The sequence below is a fragment of the Macadamia integrifolia genome, chromosome 7 (genome assembly GCF_013358625.1).
Source record: "Macadamia integrifolia cultivar HAES 741 chromosome 7, SCU_Mint_v3, whole genome shotgun sequence".
Lineage (NCBI taxonomy): Eukaryota > Viridiplantae > Streptophyta > Magnoliopsida > Proteales > Proteaceae > Macadamia > Macadamia integrifolia.
Window position 1 is genome coordinate 30,999,340 of NC_056563.1, and position 21,574 is coordinate 31,020,913.

General features: G+C 41.0%; 1 protein-coding gene across 1 annotated transcript; it reads left to right on the plus strand.

The window, feature by feature from the left end:
• Window positions 1-2,544: 2,544 nt before the first annotated feature.
• On the plus strand, window positions 2,545-20,808 carry LOC122083932 (far upstream element-binding protein 2-like). The gene is made up of 8 exons (XM_042651873.1): window positions 2,545-2,883; window positions 8,219-8,349; window positions 8,443-8,628; window positions 8,772-8,867; window positions 8,955-9,026; window positions 18,324-18,440; window positions 19,312-20,249; window positions 20,371-20,808. Exons 1-7 carry the CDS (start codon window positions 2,688-2,690, stop codon window positions 20,245-20,247), a joined length of 1,734 nt encoding a protein of 577 aa, XP_042507807.1. The 5' UTR covers window positions 2,545-2,687; the 3' UTR covers window positions 20,248-20,249; window positions 20,371-20,808.
• Window positions 20,809-21,574: the final 766 nt, after the last annotated feature.

Below are 21,574 nucleotides of genomic sequence, written 5' to 3' on the forward strand. Positions count from 1 at the left end.
AACTTTCTCCAGCGGCTAGACCTCCACAAATTGTCGCTATAATCCTAGTTGGGCTCTTATTCTAATCCCGGAGGCGATGGTCAGCTTCCTCGGGTGTCCGGTCCCTTTGTCGTTCCTGATTGCCTCTGTGGGCTGGCCCCGTTCTTTCATAGCGGCCTTTGACATCTCTCCGACGGTTGTCCCTACGGTCATTACCATCTTGGGCATCCTCCTTTTCGCGGTCCACGAATTGGCCTAGATATCCTCTTCGGATCATTCCTTCTATTTCCCCCTTGAGGTGCCAACAATCTTCGGTGTCGAGGCTGTGGTCCCTGTGGAAGTGGCAATATCTATCCATATTGCGTCTCTCGGGGTGCCGTCCCATCTTCCCTGGCCACTTTATGGCTCTGGCATCCGGGGAGTCCTTTATCTGCATCAGTACCTCCGTTCGTCACCGGTTCAAGGGTGTGTATTTTTTGAACTTCCTTGGTGGACTGGGTGCCCGACCGCGCTCATACTTTCGTCTTTTGCCTTCTTCGGAGGGTTTGTCGTCGCCCCTTGAGATCCTTTTCCTTCCCGTCTTCCTTTTAGCTTCTTCATCGGCTTGGAGGGTTTCTTCCATCTGGATGTACTTATCGCACCGAGCTCTCAGCTAGGCCAGGTTCCTCGGTGTATGCTTCACCAAAGACCTTTTCAGCTCCTTATCCTTGACGCCTCCCAACAGGGCAGTGAACTCTTCTTTCAGGTCCAGACCTCTGATCGTGATCTTTTCTTGTTGGAAGTGCTTCATGTAGTTCTGTAGTGATTCTCCTTCATGTTGCTTGACGTTGGTCAAGTTCAACGTAGTCTTCTGAAGGGGTTGGCTACTGGAGAATCCCTTCACAAAGAAGTAACTTAGATCGCTGAAGCTGTGGATTGACTTCGTCGGCAGACGGTTGTACCATAGCCTTGCCGCTCCTCTGAACGTCAATGGCAGGGCGCGACACATAATATTTTCTGAGACTCGATGGAACTGCATAGCGACCTTGAAGCCTTCCAGATGATCGACGGGGTCCCCAGACCCATCGTAAGTGTCATACTTTGGTAGGTGAAAGCCGATCTGGAGCGGGTCCCTCATGACCTCATCAGCTAGAGCCGTGTCATTAGTGAGGTCTCGCTCGCGAGCTCCCGTATGATTTTCTGCCACCTTCTTGATCTCATCTTTCAGGTCCAGGATCATCTGCTTTAACCCTGAGTCCTCGTGTCTCTGTTCATCTCCTTGGCGTGGTTCCCCATGTCTGTCTTCGGCAGCAAGCCGCGTCCTTCCCCTAGGTGTGGGACTTTCCCTCATTGCTCGATTTCAAAAATTATGACCGGACCTTATCGATCCTGTACTACTCCGATCCTCGTCTCGAGCTCTCTCGGGCTGGATATGGGGGCCTCGCGGTGCTCCGCCGGTCTTTTAGGAGACAACTTTGGAGGCCTCCTTAGGAGACAACTTTGGAGGCCTCCTTCATTGCTCAGCCATTCGGTCATATTTTTCCTAGAGGGCTTTGAACTGCTCCCTCGTCACATATTCCTGCGCTCTAGGAGGGGGCGGAGGATTACTATCTCCGCGCACCGAATATCCGGCCGAACGCTGGTACCTCACGGAACCTTCCCGATCATCGCTCTCCCTTTCTAGTCCAATTTCCATCGGGGAAGGGTGCCCTCCTGAAGGTTCCTCCTCCCCCATGTTCATGTTTGATGCTGTTCTCGTCTTTTTACGATTGTAGGTTCTCCCCACCATTACTGTCGTTCCCACAGACGGCGCCAATCTGTTGCTGCCGAAAATCCGTATGAGCTGATCCTGCATAAGCACAGACGGCAGAGGCCCAGAGCTTTATCCGGGGTTAGTCCTCCGACGCTCAAGTTAGAGATCAGCCGCACAGTTTTTTTTACAGGAGTAATGGTGTGGGTATTGATGCTTACCTTCTTCCTTCCTCTCGGGCCCTCTTATATAGCTCTTAGGGTTTAGGGTTTTCCTTTTCCTTGGAGGAGTCCTCCTCGGGTCCACCTCCTTTCCTTTTAGAGTCCTACTCGGATACGTCCTACCCCCTTCGTGGGGAATATTCTCTTCACGTGGTTGACGTGGTAGAGTCCTTGCAGCCTCTATTAGGTGGGTGACACGTGTCCAGGTGGGCGACGTATGTCCTTACCCTACTGGGCAATCAATTTGGCCGTATCAATTCTTATCATAATTATTTAACTATGAATAACATAAAAAAAGGATTTAGAATGGTTCAGCAAGTTACCTACCTTCAATACCAAAAGGCAAAAGGTAAAGATAAAATTGATCGATCCGATAGATCCGAATTGGTATCGTGTTAGTATCCACCGATAACTAAATCCATGTGCCTGTGGGCGTAATTTCCTGGACTGCTCGTTTTCTATTTAGTTTTTATTTTCTTAAGCCGAGATTGTATCATTCACGCGGGGCCACAGGCACATAACTAGGGCATTACTGTAATTCCCATTAAATTGAAGGTCAAAGTCATAATGAACCATATATATAAATAATATTGCGAAGACATTTCCCTCCGTTATGGTTTGGTTTCTGGTTTCTCTCATCCTTAGTCGGTCTTTCCTCATCTTTTCTCCAGTGCCTATCGTGTCTGCGTATCGACTCTGAGGCTCAAATCTATTGAGTTTGTACAATCGGAACAAACTGGAACTAACTTGAAGTTCAAATGGGAGAAGAAGAAGCATATATGCATCCGGAGACGGATACGAACAAGAGGAAGTGGGAAGAAATCCAGCTCGCGAAACAGAAAGCTCAGGAAATTGTGGCTCGACTTGTTAGTGATGCTGGATCCAAGAGAACTCGCCTCGACGACTCCTCAGAGTCATACTCCGGAGATTTTCAATCCAACTCCTCATTTTCAGGTAAAACGTCATTTTCTAGGGTTTTAGCTATCTGATTTTTATCGTTTTCTGTAAATTATTTGTTCAATGCTGATGTATGTTTCAAATCAGTTGTTATCTCTGAAACCCTAACCCTAATAACGCATCATAGAAGTATATTCAAGGAGAGTTATGTGCATCTTGTTCAATACAGGGCTATGGGTTGGTTACTACGTTCCTTTACTTGTGTTCGTAGCCCACGTTGTCGCCTAGCTTGGGAAAAACATCTATATTTTGGAACCATGATTCTGGATCCATAATGATGATACGTTCTATACCCGGATGCTTTTTTTTAAACTTTCTTGAGTTGATGGGGACAGTTCATTCAAGCAGAAATTTTTCTTTTTGGAAAATAGAAAAGATTGCTTTGCTTTGGCGCAAAGATGAAATTGAAAAACAGAATTCTACATGCACACTGACAAGGTAGGGGAAAATGGAGGAGGGTCATACTCCACTCTTATAAATGCAACCTGTCCTAATTATCATTGAAACCTCTCTAAGAATTTTATTTTATTTTATTTGTCTAGTTATAGTTTTTTTTTTGCGCAGCAACCTAAAAACAGAATGAAAAAAGTTCTCATGAATATGAACAGACATGTCAATTGAATTAGAGACAAATGGACGAAACCCATAGTTTAAAGGATTGGTGTTTTGGTATCGATCGATACAATACTCACCTATACAATACATGCATTTTATATTTTTTTGGGGTATCAATGAGTATTGTAGAGTATCATAACATATCGTCCAATACCCATCGATACATACAATTTCCCGAATGAATAAAATTTTAAGGATATTGGTACTTATCGAACCGTATTGACCGATACGGTACTGATACAGCTCCATACACTAGGTACATATCTTTAAAAGGGGTAGAATGCCTTTTATGAAGCTAGAATCATGAAAAGACGCTGTGAGGCGAGTTTTTGGGTGTTTTTCTCTTCAAAATTACCCCCAGTAAATGATTCCTCCCCCCCAAAAATTTGGGGGACTGCCGTTATTTGGAAAATATCATCAGTACTTCTTGTATTAAACTGACATCAAGTTTCACCAATAATGGCAAGTGCACAACATAATCCTAGTCGCTCCTATTCTTAAAGAACCTCATCATTTATATCAATTTCAATTGAATGCACTTGTCTCTCAATACGGTGTTCTCCATTTTAGTGTTTATGCATGATATATATATATATATATATATATATATTTTAATGCCAAAGTGTATAAAAATGTGTTTTTTATTAATTTATGTGTGTATCTTTTGTGTATTTCCGATACTTTAATCCTTGACGTAGCCATTAACTCAAATTAGAAAAAGAGAATTAATACGTGGTCTGATTTTCCAAATCAAATTAGACTGCTCTTAGTCAAAGCTGTATCTGTCCGCAATAATAATCACTTTCTCTGAAGCTGCTTTACTAATGTAAATCATCAACCAAAGAACAAAGATTAGCTATTCTTGCATATCATCTTTGAAGGCGTTGCTTTCCTTTCATTTAAAATACCTCGAATAATGGACATAAAACCATTACAAGGCCAAAGGGAAAACAAGATTTTTGCATCCCTCAGGATTATTCTTCCTCAACTCCTCCCTGCAGCATCTCCGTCTCCCTTGACCTTATCAACGTGGTTGCATCATAGTAAGTTGAATTTGATAGTTGGCTTATTATATTTATTGTAAAAAATGCATGTTCAAAATTTTAAAATGTCTTACTCCTAGTTTTTGAAAGTTGAAAATATAATTTTGCCACCATAATGAAAAATGTTCCATTTTTTATCAAGTTTATTTTCCTCAAATGTTTGGGAGAAAACTGCAACCTTCTAAATTTTGAGCAAGGGATTCATAGTAAGAAGGAGCTGATAAGTGTGACTATGATTCAATACCCTTTATCACCATTAGGCACTTGTGGATTATGACCTTGATATCTGTCAAACAATCCGTTCCCTTATGGCTGGTGGTAGTCGAATGGGCTATAAAGAATCTATGAATGGGTAGTATATATAACTAAGGCCTTTTGTTCTAGCAATTTTCATTGTCGGGAGCCTCATTTATAAGCCCTTATTTGGGGCCTTTAGTTGGTACAAGAGATTAGTAGTAGTTGAGTGTCTTAATCCACACGTTATAAGAGTTTGAGTTGGAATAGGATTCTACAAGTTAGAATAGTTTGAGTTGGAATAGGACACTTATTTGTTAGTATAGGATCAAGTTATGAATGATTAGGAGCTCAAAACATGAGAAGAAAATTAGAAATTTTCAATGGGCTATATATATATATATATACACATACACACATATATATATATATACATGTATATACATAGATATTACATATACATGTATATATATGTAAACACCACTGATCATCCATATCCAGTTGGACCTCACCCAGTCCTAGCCCTATCAACCCAGCCTGATGTTAAAGCCTTCATTCAGACTGTGGAGTCCATTATTAACAATATATTTGAGTTTTCTTTAGAATTTTGTGTTGTTGAGATGTGCATATGTAGACGAGTATTCCAAATCTGGCCAACTGCTATTTCCTTCCTTTTTCTTCTGATATGCTCTTATCAGAATCTTTCCTCATTATTCTTATTCTACTTTAATTCTATTATTGATCTATAGATCTTTTTATTTCTGCCATCACTTCCAAAAGCTGGAATCGGATCGCTTATGGGCCCACAAGAATGATAGATAGCTTAAGTTAAGAATTTGGGTGGCAAGAACATAATATCCGAAGGTATTTAAAAGTAAGTAATTAGCAACTGGGTAGTTCTGGAATTAAAACTTAAAAAAATTGGGTTATTCTGGAAATTGAAGAAGAGGGGGTGTAAGCAGAACCGGAGTTCAGGTACAGGGGGTTTTATGTAATTAATAGTGACTTCCTTACTTGTCAATTTAGAGAACCAGCCTTTTTCTTCTTCACGATAAACAGAAGTAGGCGTAAAAACAAAGCCCAGAAATCGATCCAGCTGCCTGACCAAGGTTCCAACCCTCACAAAAATCTGGGAACAGGTTCGCCTTCCCCAACCGTGTTGAATCCGAGCAACCAATCTCCAAATGGAGGAGCTGAAACTTGAACTACGCTGCTGCAATCAAACTTGGCGCAAGTTGTAGAACCAGATTTGGTTTCGAGTCGATTTCTCTCGGCAGGACCAAGCTTTGGGGGTAATACTCCAGGGTTTGAGTTACCTTCAAGGCAGCACCCTTCGAGCCAAATCTCTGAGTCAATCGGTAAAGGACAAGGGTTCAGCAAGCTACCTTTTGGTGTTTGGTTTTACTGCCCAACAAAGAAGGTGAACAGTAACCAATGAAACAAAGAGGAAACAAACATGAGAATAAGAAGTAGGGAAGAAGAGAAGGGAGAAAAGCGCGCATGACACTCATGGTTTCAAGCCAAAACTTCATTCAATCTTCAATTCTTCAAAATCCAAAACTGAAATCTCGATAGTCTTACATGACTACTTAAAGGAAATAACATCAATTAATGGAAACTAATTTAAAATAGAAACTAACCTAAATTAGCAACTGAAATCCGAAATTGAATCTCTGTACTAACCTAACCTCACCCTACACTAACAATAAAGGAAACAAATCAAAGTACTAAATGAATCCCAATTCTTCCCACGCCCAGCTGCATCATCACCTGTTAAGTTTTTGCCCTAAATCTATTTCTTCATCTATATCTGTAAGCTATTACTTCTGATCTGCGAATCTGGGTTCATGTGATCTATTAAAGATTTCAGATCTTCCTCTTAAATCTAACCTTCCTCTACTGCATCAAGTTCTTGAATATACAAAGGCTATCCTTGTAGATAAGAGCATTCTGACTTGTATTTTGTTAGGTATTGGATGTCTCCCAAATTACCTCTATTCTGGTCACATCTTACTCAGGTTTTATCATGTCAGATTTTGGACTGTTAGTGTGGTTCAACAGCTCTTAGCTCCTAGATTCATTCTAGAACTTTGTACCACATCATACAACCCTCTACCTCAAAAGAGTAATAAATTAATACCCTTTCTTTCCAAGAAATTTACTGACTAGGGAATCAAGTAAGGGAATTGATTGTTTGATAGGAATCAGGGTCATAATCCAAATGTGCCTAATGGTGAATAGTCTAATCGTGATAAAGAGTATTGAGATGTCAACTGTTGTCACACTTTTTAGCACATTCGTACCATGAATCCCTTGCTCAAAATTCAGTATGTTGTAGCTTTATCCCATACATGTGGGGAAAAGAAACTTGATTAAACATGGAAGCTTTTTCATTATGGTGGCAAGATTATATTTTTGACTTTCGAACACCTACGAGTATGAGGTTTTAAAACTTTAAACATGCATTTTCTTACAATAAATATAATAAGCCAATTATCTCATTTAAATTATTGTGATGCGACCACATTGATAAGGTCGGGGGAGCTGGAGAGGTTGAGGGGTGGGAGTGGAGGAAAAATAATCCTGAGGGATGTGAAAATGTTGTTTTCTCTTTGGCCTCGTATTAGTTTTACGTCCATTATTTGAGGTATTTGAAATGATAGGAAGGTAGAGCCTTGAAAGATGATATGCGAGAAATAGCTGATTTTTGTAATTTGATTGAGTTGCTTTCTTTCCACTCAACTGATGCTTGCTTGCCTTCTGGTTTCTGTGTGCCTCTATTGACATGCGTCATCCAGAACACAGATGCTTCAGACCACCTGTTTATGTAATGCAAAGATGCTATGGAACTGTTGTTAGTAATATTGTTGGACATGTGTCCTACTAGTGTCATCCTACAAGTCAATGTAACTGTAGAAGTCAATGTAATTATCTGTAATTAACTTGAGTGAACTAAGAAAATGGTTGGAAATTTTCACTTTGTACCTTAGGTTATCCCTCTTTGCCACCACCTTCTTCTGTAACCTCTTCAGTCAGCAATAAGAAAATTTTGGATGCCTTCAGCTTAGAGGGTGGGCCTTGGCGCAGTGGTAAGGTTGCTCCATTGTGACCAAGTGGTCACATGTTTGAGTCGGGAAACAGCCTCTCCGCGAAGTGGGGGTCAAGGTTGTGTACATATGACCCTCCACAGACCCCTCAGTGGTGGGAGGCTTGTGCACAGGCCATTGGGTACACTCTCCTCCTTTTAGGTGTCTTTAGCTTGGTTGAACCCAGCTCTCAGGGAGACTACATCAGTAACATCAAATTCTTCTCCCACTATTACTACTCTTTATAATTATTTCTTCTGGTGATTTGGTTATGTGATCTTCACTATTCCTGTTGTGACATCTTGTACTGATTTGTCTATATTTCTCATACTATTTCTTTTGGGTTTCATCCAGACCATGCCCCAAAGCCTTCTGTTCAGCCTACAATGAATTCACAAACAGGAGCCTTTCCGTTTGCTGCACAATCAGGTTCATATCATGCTTTCCAAGGCACCAGTAAGAAAATAGAGATACCAAATGGCAAGGTACTAGTTAACTGTTTTGCTGTCCTCATCTTATTGCCTTTTAGATTGTTTTTGAGAAAAATTTCCTCCTAACCTTGGACTTTTGTTCGACAGGTTGGAGTTATCATTGGGAAAGGAGGGGAAACGATAAAGTATCTTCAGCTTCAGTCAGGGGCTAGGATCCAAGTAACCAAGGATACAGAAGCTGATCCATATGCTGAGACAAGACTTGTAGAATTGTCTGGTACACCAGAGCAAATTAGTAGGGCGGAACAACTAATAAAGGATGTTCTTGCAGAGGTGCGAATTTTTCTTATTTTTCCATGTTAATTTTTCATATACTTATTAATGACCATTCCCTAGGTGTTGCTTGCTCTCCTTCCCTTCACTTTATGAGTTACATTTTGTTTAACAAGCATCCTTGCGTTTTGGGTGGGGGCCAGACAGATGCAGGGGGATCTGGTCCATCTGCAAATCGTGGATTGTATCCTATGCAACAAGGAGGTGAACAAGTTACGATGAAAGTTCCAAATGACAGGGTAATTCTGGAACCATCCATTAAATCAGAGCAAGTATCAGTATGATTGCACAATTGTGAAATGTGTGTACTCTGTTGCTTTTCCTAGGTTGCTTTGATTATTGGTAAAGGTGGTGAAACCATAAAGAACATGCAAAGTAGGTCTGGAGCTCGTATTCAGGTTGGTGATTTTGCCATATGGGAAGAACTGAATGTGTTTTCTAATTGGTTATCTATAATTTTTTCGTGCATAGGGTTGAATCAATCTGCAGTTGGATATTTTCTCTATTCCAGTCTGATGTGATCATGATTACTTGCAGCTTACATGCAAGGCATTAATTTTTTGCAAGATCATTGAACTTAAATAGGGGAAAATATGCAGATTATATAATAGTTTATTAGTGGCAGTCTTTCTTTTTATATATTTTACTGAGAAATGTTTGCAAGTGTGTGATTGCCATAGTAATGAAACTACATCAACATTTTATGATGGGATGGAGTGTTGGATGTGATGCAGTGAAAGGCCCTTAATTTTACTTATAGGCAGGCTCATATTTGGGCCCATGTGATGATTATGCTTAAGCCCAGGTCTAGCCAAGTTTCTGCTCAATATAGCTCATCAAACCAGCATGTTTGGGCCAAATTTTAAGCCATATTTTTCTTCCAGATTATGTGCCCATCGACCAGCACTAAATCTGGGTGATAGCTGTCAGTTTTCGTGGACCCCATTTTGGAGAATGTTTAACAGACCTGGTGGACCATTCCAGCCTTGCATATTGGGTATTTTCTGAAATGGATGGTGATTTGCGTGGAGTCATCTGAGTCATCTTGACAGATTCTATTAAATATCTGTTTCTAATTTTGTTATTAATGGAGGGCCAGTAGGGGGTAGGGAAGAATCCCTGAGATGAACTCAGAGTTGTAGGGGAGGGGGAGAGGATTCGCACAAGGGAGGGAAGGGGAGCACACGGCCCGCAGGCACACACCACAATATTCAACTTATAACTTTATTCTTCAATCTATGTTCTCCTTCGGCTACAGCTAATTTATAGAAAAGAGAAAACAGAGAAAAGGAAACCCAATTGAAATAGAAAACTACCCTAAACAAGGAAGCAAATTGCAAATTGACTTTATTTCCTACTCTAAATCCTATGTATCCTACCACTTTGGAGTTAGAATGTAAGGTTTGTGATAAACTAAGAGAGAAGAGGAGAAAGAGAGAGAGGAGGAAGAATCGGTTGGAGAGGAAGAAGATGAAGAAGAAGGAGAATGGTAGAATGTGTGTGTTGTGAGTAAAGTCTCACTAACACCAATATATTTCTTCACTAATATATTTACATGATATTACACATACCTCCCTAAGGAGGGAAATGAAAATAAAACATATAACGACAAATTACTAAACTACACTTACAGAAATATAACTAATATCTCTAACACTCCCCCTCAAGCTGAAGAATAAATATCTTGCATTCCCAGCTTGGATAGTAGAGAACTAAACTGATGATGAAAAAGACCCTTTGTGAAGATATCAGCCAACTGATCTCCAGTCTTCACAAAAGGTGTGCATATGTAACCGGTGTCAATCTTCTCTTTAATGAAGTGTCTGTCCACCTCTATGTGCTTTGTCCTGTCATGTTGCACATGATTGTGGGCCATATTTATAGAAGTCTTGTTGTCACAATAAAGCCTTGGAGGTGCCTCAATATCAAATCCCAACTTTTGGACCAGCCTTCTCAACCAGAGAAGTTTACACACGCCATGAGCCATGGCTCTAAATTCTGCCTCTGCACTAGACCGAGCCACCATAGCTTGCTTCTTGCTCTGCCATGTAACTAGGTTTTCACCTACAAATGTGCAATAACCTGAAGTAGATCTCCTATCAGAGACGAAGCTAGCCCAATCTGCATCAATGAAGCCTTCTATCCTCATGTGGTTATGTTTGGCAAAAAAATAGTCATTTTCCTGAAGAGGACTTTAAGTACTGGAGGATGCGGTGTGGTTATGTTTGGCAAAAAGTAGTCATTTTCCTGAAGAAGACTTTAAGTACCGGAGGATGCAGTAGTGCCCACTCATGGGAGCATGCATAAACTGGCTCACCACCCCCACTGCATAAGTAATATCTGGACGAGTCAAAGGCAAATAAATGAGCTTCCCAACTAGCCTATGATATTTCCTTGCATCAACAAGAGAAGTGCCAGCATCTTCTCCCAATTTATGATTCTGCGCAATAGGAGAACTTGCAGGCTTGCAGCCTAACATCCCTGTTTCTTTCAATAGGTGTAGAGTAAACTTTCTTTGGCATATATTTATACCTTTTTTTGATCTAGACACTTCAATCCCCATAAAATATTTTAAGGGTCCAAGGTCCTTAATCTCAAACTGTTGGGCTAAGTAGTTCTTTAGATTGGCTATCTCAGTCCTATCATCACCAGTTACCACAATGTCATCCACATAGACAATCAAGGTTGTAGGCTGTAATGGTGCCATTACCACGCTTGGTAAACAAGGTGTGGTCAGCCTGACTTTGGGAATAACCATTCTTCAAGATAGCCTGTTGGAACATTTCAAACCAGGCTTTTGGAGACTGTTTAAGGCCATATAGGGCCTTCTTTAGAAGACACACTTTTCTTGTAGCAGAAGGGAACTTAAAGCCAGGAGGAGTTTGCATATACACCTCCTCTTCCAAGTCACCATGCAAAAAGGCATTCTTCACACCCAATTGATACAGAGGCCAATCCCTATTTGTTGCTAGAGACAAAAGGACCCTTATAGTGTTATGCTTAGCCACAGGAGCAAATGTCTCTTGATAGTCAATCCCATGCACTTGACTGTATTCTTTCGCCACCAACCTTGCTTTGTGCTTCTTAATAGTACCATCTGACCGGTACTGATTGTGTAGACCCACCTGCATCCAACTGGAGTTCTCCCCCTTCGAAGGTCAACCAATTTCCATGTGCAATTTTTTTCAAGGGCCTTAATTTCCTCAGCCATGGCTTGCTTCCACTTAGGGTCAGACATAGCTTCAGAAACATTCTTAGGAATAGAAGCAGATGAGAGAGCAATGGTAAATGCAACACCTGTAGGGGAGAGAGAGTCATAGGAAACAAACTAGGCTATAAGGTTAGTATAAACTCTCTTTCCCTTCCTAATAGCAATAGGAAGATCTAACTCTGATGGGGAAGGAAGGATATTACCTGACTGAAGAGGGTAGATCTCAGGAGTTGGATTCAAAGAGGACTCTTGGCAGGTCTTCATGTTCCTCCTTGTGTACACAATGGTCTCTTTTGCATTTCTTGAACCTGAACCACCTCTTGAATGATCACCAACATCAATAATATCCACCTCTTTGTGTTTCCCAATGTCAAACATAAAAGGGGAGATAGGCAATGGGGAAAGAAAATGAATCTCATCAGTAGTCTTTTCACCTCCATTATGCTCCCCCTAAAAGGGATGCTAAGAAGAGGCAAAAAAGGGTGTAGACTCGAGGAATGTGACATCTTTAGAGAGAAGCTTTCGTCTGGAAGAAGGATGGTAGCACTTGTATCCCTTGGTAGTGGAGGAGTAGTCAAGAAAGATGCATTTAAGGGCCTTGGGGTCCAGTTTAGTCCTGGAAGACTTGTTAACATGGACATAACAGATACACCCAAACACTTTGGGGGGAAGGGAGAAAGAAGAAGACTGGGGAGACAAGATGTCCAATGGAGTTTTGGAGTCAAGGAATTGTGTTGGCATACGGTTGATCAAATAAGCAGTAGTAAGGAGAGCATCAGACCAAAAATTTTTAAGGACATGCATGCCAAAGAGAAGACTCCTACTAACCTCCAACAAATGGCGGTTTTTCCTCTCAGCTACCCCATTTTGTTGGGGTGTGTCAACACTAGCTAGCTGATGGATAATGCCATTGCCAGTAAAAAAGTCTTGAAGACCACCATACATATACTCCCCTGCTTTTTGTCAGAGCGAACAATTTTAATTTTGGTGTCAAACTGTGTACATACCATATGATAAAAATTTTTAAAGGCATCAAACACATCACTCTTGTGCTTCATCAGAACAGTCCAAGTAGCACGAGAAAAATCATCAACAAAAGAGACAGTAACGAAAACCAAGTAAAGAGGTAGTAGTAGAGGGCCCCCAAAACATCAGAGTGCACAATGTGAAAGGGAATAGTAGATCTATTACCGTGATAAGGATAAGAAGAACGACAATGTTTAGCAAAAATATATGGTTCACAATGAAAGAAATGAGAATGAGGAAACGAAGTAAATAGATGAGTAATTGTTTCCTCATAACAACAAAAGATGGATGTCCTAAACGTTGGTGCCACAACATCACAGAATCCACAGAACTGCTATCAGTACGTCCACACACATAAGACTGAGCTGTAGCCAAAAAAGGTCATTGGGGTTCAAGTAGGTAAAGTCCTTTCTTTTCACATCCACTGCCAATAATTTTCTTCGCCACCAAATCCTGAAAGAGAAAATGAGAAGGAAAAAGGTGATACAACAGTTTAAGGATTTTGTCAGATGATTCACAGATAAGAGATTACGGGTAAGGGCAGAAACATGAAGAACATAATCAAGTGAAATGGAAGAAGTAATAGAAATGCTACCTTTACCAGAAATGGAGGAAAGGGAGCCATCGGCAACCCTGACCTTATCTCTACCGGAACAAATAGTGTATGTATCGTAATAATAGGACGTACCAGTCGTATAATCCATAGCAGCAGAATCAGTAACCGAAGATGGTGTGGTGGAGGGGGCAGATCAGGAAACCTGCAATGCGGAAGCTGAGGAATCTGACACTGTAAGGGAAGAAGATGATGAGCCTCCTAGTTGAGACATGACCCTGTGGAATGCTGCAATATCGTCCCTAGTGAGGGAACTGTGCTCTGCCTGTGGGGTAGAAGTAGACCCTGAAGAAGCATGCTCGGCCTCAACACTGTGGGCTCTAGCTCCCCCACTACGTCCACCACGTCCACCACGAGGACCACTAGTACCACCACGCATGCCAGGAGGTCGATCATAAAGAGCCCAACATCTATCTTTGATGTGCCCAGACTTCCCACAATGATCACAATGTCTATCATCCCCACGAGGTGGGCCTTGGCCTCTGCCACCACCACGCTAATCTTTCTGAGTGCTAGTAGTAAGAGCTGACCGCTTAAGAGGAGGAGCATGTGCTATGGCCACCCGCCTGGTCTCCTCACTCTGCAAATAGCTACACACTTCATCAAGGGATGGAAGTGGAAACAGGGCCAATATCTGTATCCGGAACGACTTATACTCGGGATTCAACCCACCAAGCAACAAAAGAACCCGCTCCTTCTCAAGTGTCCGGTAAACCTTAGCCTCATCCTCAGGATTGGACAGTTGGAGGTCTCTATAGTGATCATACTCCTCCCAGAGACTAATGACAGTGTTGTAGTACTCAGAAATGGTTTTATCTCCTTGCTTCATGCCAATAACCTTCTGAAGTAATTGATAAACCTTGGCCGAATCACCCACACGGTCAAAGGTTTTAGTAACACTGTCCCAAATATCCTTGGCAGATTCCTTCCTTATAAACCTTCTTTCAATTTCAAGTTTCATGGAGAAAATCAGCCATGTCATAATAGTGGAGTTTTCAGTCTCTCACTTTAGATATGTCGGGTCATTTGGTTGAAGAGCCTTAATGGAACCTGTAATATACTCTAGCTTTCCGCTACTCCGCGAGGAAAGCTTCACAGAATGGGCCCAATCCAAATAGTTGGTGGTGTCCAACTTCACAATAGAAATCTGAGTATGGGGGTTATCACAAAACATAGGAGTAGGAGGGGCACTACTCGATGCACTGGCTGAAACATCACCAAAGAGGGCTCTAAGTCCACTATCTTCAGTCATCTTGCGGATACGGAGTCACAAACACAATGGAGTACACACTCTACCCAAAAATCCCTTCACAGATACTCAGAGATAAATCCCACAAAGGGAAGAAACACTATGCCCAAGGAAAAAACTGATCAAGGCATACATTAGGAGAAGCAAAATAGGTTATAGCACTCCACATAACCCAATAAATACAGCTCACAGTCCAACACCACCAAAAAACATCATTTGCAGCCAGCAGAGAGCAAAAACAGGGTAGGGCGATACCTGAAAAATGGGAGAATCAGAGGTTGTGAGCTCACACCTCTAATCCTTTAAAACATTGTAAGGTGTAAGCCCGACGGGTGCCTAACCAGCCCGACACTTTTACAAGGCTGTCTTTGCCTGACACTTTTCGCCCAACCATTTATATGTATATTTTGATTTTTGGGGTAGAAGAAGATATATATTGGCCTACCCCATTTATTTGGGAAAAGGCTTTGTAAGGTATATATTGATATTTTTATCAGTTATTGAATGTAATTAAGTGTAAAGTCTTTTGTAAATTGTAGATGATTTAAGAAAGTATTTTAAATATCCTAAAATCTAAGACAATTAAAGCTTGTTTAAGGCTTTAATGGTGCATTAGCCTGTTTAAGGCTTGATTATAGTCCAATCACGGCCAATTAGTAGAAGCCCGGTTAAAGCCTGGAACCCGACCGAGACCGACTCATTCCTACAGGTCATGGTGCAAGGGTACACCTGTAGGGTACTAAATTATCCCATGCTTCTTACTTATACACCAACGTGTATGCAAGCTAATAAAAATGTTAGAAACAACATTATTTAGAGGAAAACATAATTTAAATAAAAAACGAAAACTGATTATCTTGGGACCTAGGCATCCCAAGGCGCCCACCTTGTTAAGTAAGAAGGGCGATCTCCCAGCCCTTGGAAACCTGCCTGGTTATCTAGGCTCAGCCTTGACAACTATGTCTATCACTAAAAGTTCTGGTTAAACAGTTTGGGAGAACTCCAAGATAGGTTGGGAGGTTTCTAGTGATGAACTACACCTATATTAGGCTGAATGGCAAACAATTTTAACTAATCTATGTCTTAAGTATTACAATGGATGGGCCCAATTTATAGCTTTGGTCAAGCAATTACAAATATGGAAAGTATGACTTTGTGCTCCAAACTGAAATTGGAAACTAAAATGGAAAATATTGGAAATAGTAACTCCTAACTAATGGAAACAAAAACTTCCTAAATTACAAGCTAGCTTCCCAAGACTAGAACAACAACAGCAACCTCAGCCTCATCCCAAATTAATGGGGTCGGCTACATGGATCCATACAAAATAAAATATAATAAGTCTAAAAAGAAGTGGGGGAGGGGAGAGATGGAAAGATGAGAGATAAGAAAAGAAAGATGAGAATAAGCGGAAAGAGGCACAACCTAGTAGTTAGGAAAATCTCAGCTAAATGTGGTCGACTACATGGATCCTTGCCCTCCAATAGGTTCTATCGAAGGTCATACTTGGGACAAGACCAAGGCTATGCATGTCATTACTCACCACTTCGTCTATAGTCATTTTAGGTCTGTCCCTAGCTCTTTTGGCTCCTTCAATTTGGATTCAATCACTCCTTACGAGGGCGTCCTCAGGCCTCCTTTGAACATGGCCATAACACCTCAACTGACTTTCATAGAGCTTGTCTTTGATCGGGGCCAATCCCAGAACAATTCTAATATGCTTATTCCTTACTTTATCCTTCATAGTTTTACCGCACATCTATCTTAACATCCTCATCTCAGCCGTACGTAGCTTCTCAATATGACTCTTCTTGACTGCCCAACATTACGCTTCATACATCAAAGCTAGACGCACAATAGTCTTATAGAATTTTCCCTTGAGCTTTAGAGGGATACACCGATCACATAAGACTCCGAATGCACCTCTCCACTTCATCCATCCCAATTTAATTGTCTATGAGATATCATTCTCTTTGTCACCTTTATTTATAGTAGATTATAGATGTGTAAAAAACTAAAATATTTACTTTAAGGAATCTCTAGCTCCTCAATTTTCACCATATCATTATCCATTATAGAGTGGCTAAAGTTACTCTTGACATATTCCGTCTTTGTTCTACTAATCTTATTTCCTCTTGTTTCCAATTATGATCTCCATAGCTCCAACTTAGTATTAATTCCCACCTTAGTCTCATCCACTAAAATGATGTCATCTGCGAAGAGCATACACCATAGGTCTTCTTCAAGAATGCTTTTGGTTAACTCATCAATGATAAGCGCAAACTAATAGGGGATTATGGCTGATCCTTGATGTGATCCAATCGTGATTGGGAATTCCTTGCCTTAACATTCCACGGATCTCACACTAGTCACCACGCCCTTATACATGTTTGTAATTATATCCACATATGTACTCGATCCTTACTCTTTACTAGGACATGCCGGATTAAATCTCTAGGAATTTTGTCATATGCTTTTTCTAGGTCAATAAAGATCATGTGGAGATCCTTTTTGTGGGGCTTTATAACTTTCCATGATCCTCCTTAGTAGGTAGATAGCCTCAATCGTAGATCTACCTGGCATAGATCCAAATTGGTTTTCCAAGATCTTAGTTTCTTTTCTTAGGCGGGCTTCAATAACCTTCTTCCGTAGTTTCTTCATATGACTCATTAGTTTTATGCTTCTATAGTTATTGCAGCTCAAAATGTCTCCTTTATTTTTGTAAATCAGACTACAATGCTTCTCCTCCGATCATCTTCCTTGTGTTTATAATCTTGTTAAACAACTTGGTCAACCAGGTAACACCACATCTTCTTGGCTTGCTTGCCAAGACTAAAACAAAGAAATAAAAATAGAAACTAACACTTGAGGAAACTAATCCTACCTAAACAAAACTACTTGCTAGCTAAGAAAACAAGTAAATTGAAACTAGTATCTAATATCCTAACAACTACTGGTAGCATCTACTTCTAAGCCAGCTGTCAATATTGGACCCGAATGTACCGTTCATGTGAACAGTACCTGGTGAACAGTAGCAGCAATCTGGCTGGCTGATTGACCCATGTTGGGGCTGGCTTGCTGCTGGTTTGTGTGGTCAGAATTGGAACTGGCTTGTCTGGTTCAATTGGGACCAGCAGCCCACTCTTTGACAAGCCCAATCTACGTCAGTATATAGTGACAGCAATAAGTTCATCTAGGACCCCAGCATCGGTATAAGTAGTAGTAGTATATGATTCATTCAAAAGATTTGATTTGTAGTTTTGTATGCATTACTTGGATTTACTGTAATTTTCCTTTCACAAATTTTATTACATTTTGACTGAGAGATGTTTGAGTTATGATGGGAGTCCAAGTTCCTGATCCCATTCATGCATAGTCTGTATTTCTTCATAATGGTATTTGCTTTAAATTATTGCTTTTGTTATTCACCTATGATTGTCTGATCTCCTTGGCTAATGATTTTAGCCTTTCTTCTTTTCTATTGCTAGGTTTCCCCCCCCCCCCTATGATGAGCTTGGCATCGATCTCTTGTTTTTGGTATTTTCTGCATGTTATATCATTGCCATGTGATTTATTATGTTTGTTCTTTTCTTCAGATTATACCGCTACATCTTCCTCCGGGTGATACTTCAACAGAAAGAACAGTATATATAAATGGAACTACTGAACAAATTGATTCAGCCAAAGAATTGATCAATGAACTAATCAGTGGGGTGAGTAGATCTTTTTTTGTACTAAACAAATTTCCATTAGTTAAAGGCTGAATTATTACTGTTAGCCACGTTTGATGTTGATTGGTAGTACTGCTATATCTTCTTTTGAATATTTTCCAGTTTGTGCTATTTCCTTTGCATTTTGATAGGCAGTCATGGACTCTGGTTAGTTCTGTGTATCAGTTTGAAATGGGTCTATCGCTCTCTCTCTTTTAAATTTTTTTGAGAGGGGTAGGATTTTTTTGGGGACCAGAGGGGTTGGGGTTGAGTGCACAGTGTTGAGTTTCTTTATCTATTTTGTTTGATATTGTTATTTAAGTGTGCAAACACATCAAATTATCAAATAGCTGGTCTCAGTCAATCTAGTCAGATCAGTATTCAGTAGGTAAAGTTCGGTCAGCTAGACACTGAATAAATTGCATGGGTAACGAGCCTGTGCAAGTTTCTTCAATTTCTCTTTCATAGAATTTCCTGTTTCTTAACACTTCCATTTGCATGCTACTCTTCATTGCAATGGAAACCACGGTGATGGTAGACCTAGTCTTTTTTGTCTTCTTTCTGTAAATCTAACTTGAGGGTAGGGGGGAAGCAAAAGAGCAAGGGAAAATGTTGTCTTTCTGGGTGATGCAACCTCTTAATATCCCCTGGTTCATGGTTGGTACTGGAAAGGTCTTGTAGGTTCTTTCTGGCTTGTCTCCTTCTGGGTCAAATGATGGATCAACTCAATAAGGATTCTACTTCGTGCTAAATGGTCATGTTGAGCAATGAGTTTTAGAACATTGCATACCAATGTGCAATGCGTTTACATTTTTCTGGAATGTTCTCAACGCATATTATGGTAGTTCAAATTCAAATTGTTTCTTTTGGGCAGAATCGTGTTAGAAACACATCATTCTCAGGTGGTTATGCACAGCCGGGATACCGATCAACTGGAAACTGGGTTCCACCGGGGCCACCTCCAATGCAACAGCCTGCATATGGGTTTGCACAGCCTGGAACATATACTTCACCACCTCCACCCTACTATGGCAGCTATCCTCCACCAGCTGGATGGGATCAGTCAAGCTCATCGACTGTGCCTCCACCACCTCAGCAAGCCACTGGGTACAATTACTATGGACAGCCAACCCAGACAGGATCTGTGCCACCTGATGTAAGCTATGGGTATGGTCAAACCCCTTCAGCTGCCAGCCACGGCTATGATCAGGGTTACGCTCAGCAGACACAAACTTATGGACAGGATGCTATAACACAGGCCCCTCAACAAGATCAGCAAAAACCTTACGCAGCTCCAGGGTATGGGCCGCCCTCTATACCACCTCAATTGGATGGGACAACTGCACCTCAGTCTTCAACCCAACCACTGTCTGCATATCCGGCCCCTTACAATCAGCCACAGGCAGCCTCAATTGCTGGGTATGGGACTCAGAGCTATCCTGCGGCCCCAACACATCAACGTGGGTATGATCAGACAGGATTCACTCAGTCGGGGTATGGAGCACAGCTACCAGTCCCTACTACGGCGCAGCAACCGGCTCCACTCCCTCCGCCAGCTCATATTCAACTCCCTACTTCACAACCAGCTTATGGTCAAGCTGGGTATCCTCCACAGCCAGCCCCACTGCAGTCCAGTTATGTTCAGGGTACAAATACTCCTGTTTATGGGCAGTTACAGCCTCCCCTGGCAACCCATGGGTATTCGCAACCAGTGGCCTATGGAGTAGAAAGAAATGGAGAGGGAAATAGTGCTACCCCAAGTTATGGCTCTGCACCTGTGTCACAGGAATCCACTCGTCCTCAAAGCTGAAGGTATGATGGGCCAAGCTGTTGCTTTACCTTTTAAGGATCTTCTAGAACTTCAAAAGTAGAATTTTGCCGGAATGCCTATGTATGCTAATGTGTCATATGTTTTACTTTGTTTTACTTGAAGCAATCAATGGATGGGAAACAGAGGTTCTAGAATAGGGAACTCCTATTCAAATCCTGTTCCTAACTGCAGCTTTCTGCCATAGAAAATGGTCAGAATTGGTGTTGAGTTAGATTGGGAGTAGTTTTACATGTTGAATAGCTCATTTGAAGACAAGGAGGGAGGGACTTGTCTGTGAAGCTTAATGTTGGGGTGATTTCCTTGAGTTGTTTAGCTTCAATGGATGAATAAAGATTGTGGGCATATTCGCACATTCTATTTTCTCTTGGGGGTGTGGTGTTTAGATTTTGCGGTTGTTTTGTGAAAATCCAGGGGAAAGAACTTTATTAGAAACTAGGAGTGCTAGTATATCTAGTGTCCTTCAAAGTAGTTCAGATATTACTGTAATTAAGTTTTTCTGTTTTATTAAAATCTTAATAATTTTAAGATTAAGATTATTAAGAGGCATCTGTGCGAGGGGAAATATTTTGCCCTACCCCCCATGAAATGTAAAATGATGCCTTTATTGAAGCTTTTTTATGTGCTTCCATTGGCTTTAAGCACATGTAGAAGCCACACTCCCTCACAGAAAAGCACTTCTCCTAATTCAATATATGGTGTCTTCTGATTGAGAAAAATCCCTTGATCGTAGCTATATAATTGTGACAGCCCTCGGATTTTGAGGTATATAGTATATACTAAATAGAAACTCTATATGGCTATGGTGCACTGTTTGGGAAATGTACCAAAGCGGGGCCATGTAATTTTTTTTGATTGGATCCGAGAAAGACAAGTTTCCCTTCAGCCGCGGCCCTAGAGAATCCTTTGATCGTGACTTTCGGATGGACAGGGAGAGGGTATTGTGTAAGAGGGAGAGGGTATTATTCACTTCACGCAATAGGTGGGGATGTTTAAGACTATGATGGTGGATGAAACTTAACACTCCGGGTGTATGAAAACTCTCTCTCTGTATTTAACCCCCTACGTCTCAACCCACACCCTTTGGGAACAGAGTTGATTCCATGACTTCCGAAGACCCTGTCATTTTTCCACATGTATAAATGACAGTCATATCATTGTTGGGAAACCATGTATTGATTCGGGTGAGTCCCTGGAAACCATGTCTATAACCGCTTATGTGTATTAATACTTTTTTCTTCCCCGTTTGATCTGTGGTTCTCTGATTTTTTTTCTTCCGTTTTTTTTTTTTTTTTTTTTTTTTTTTTTT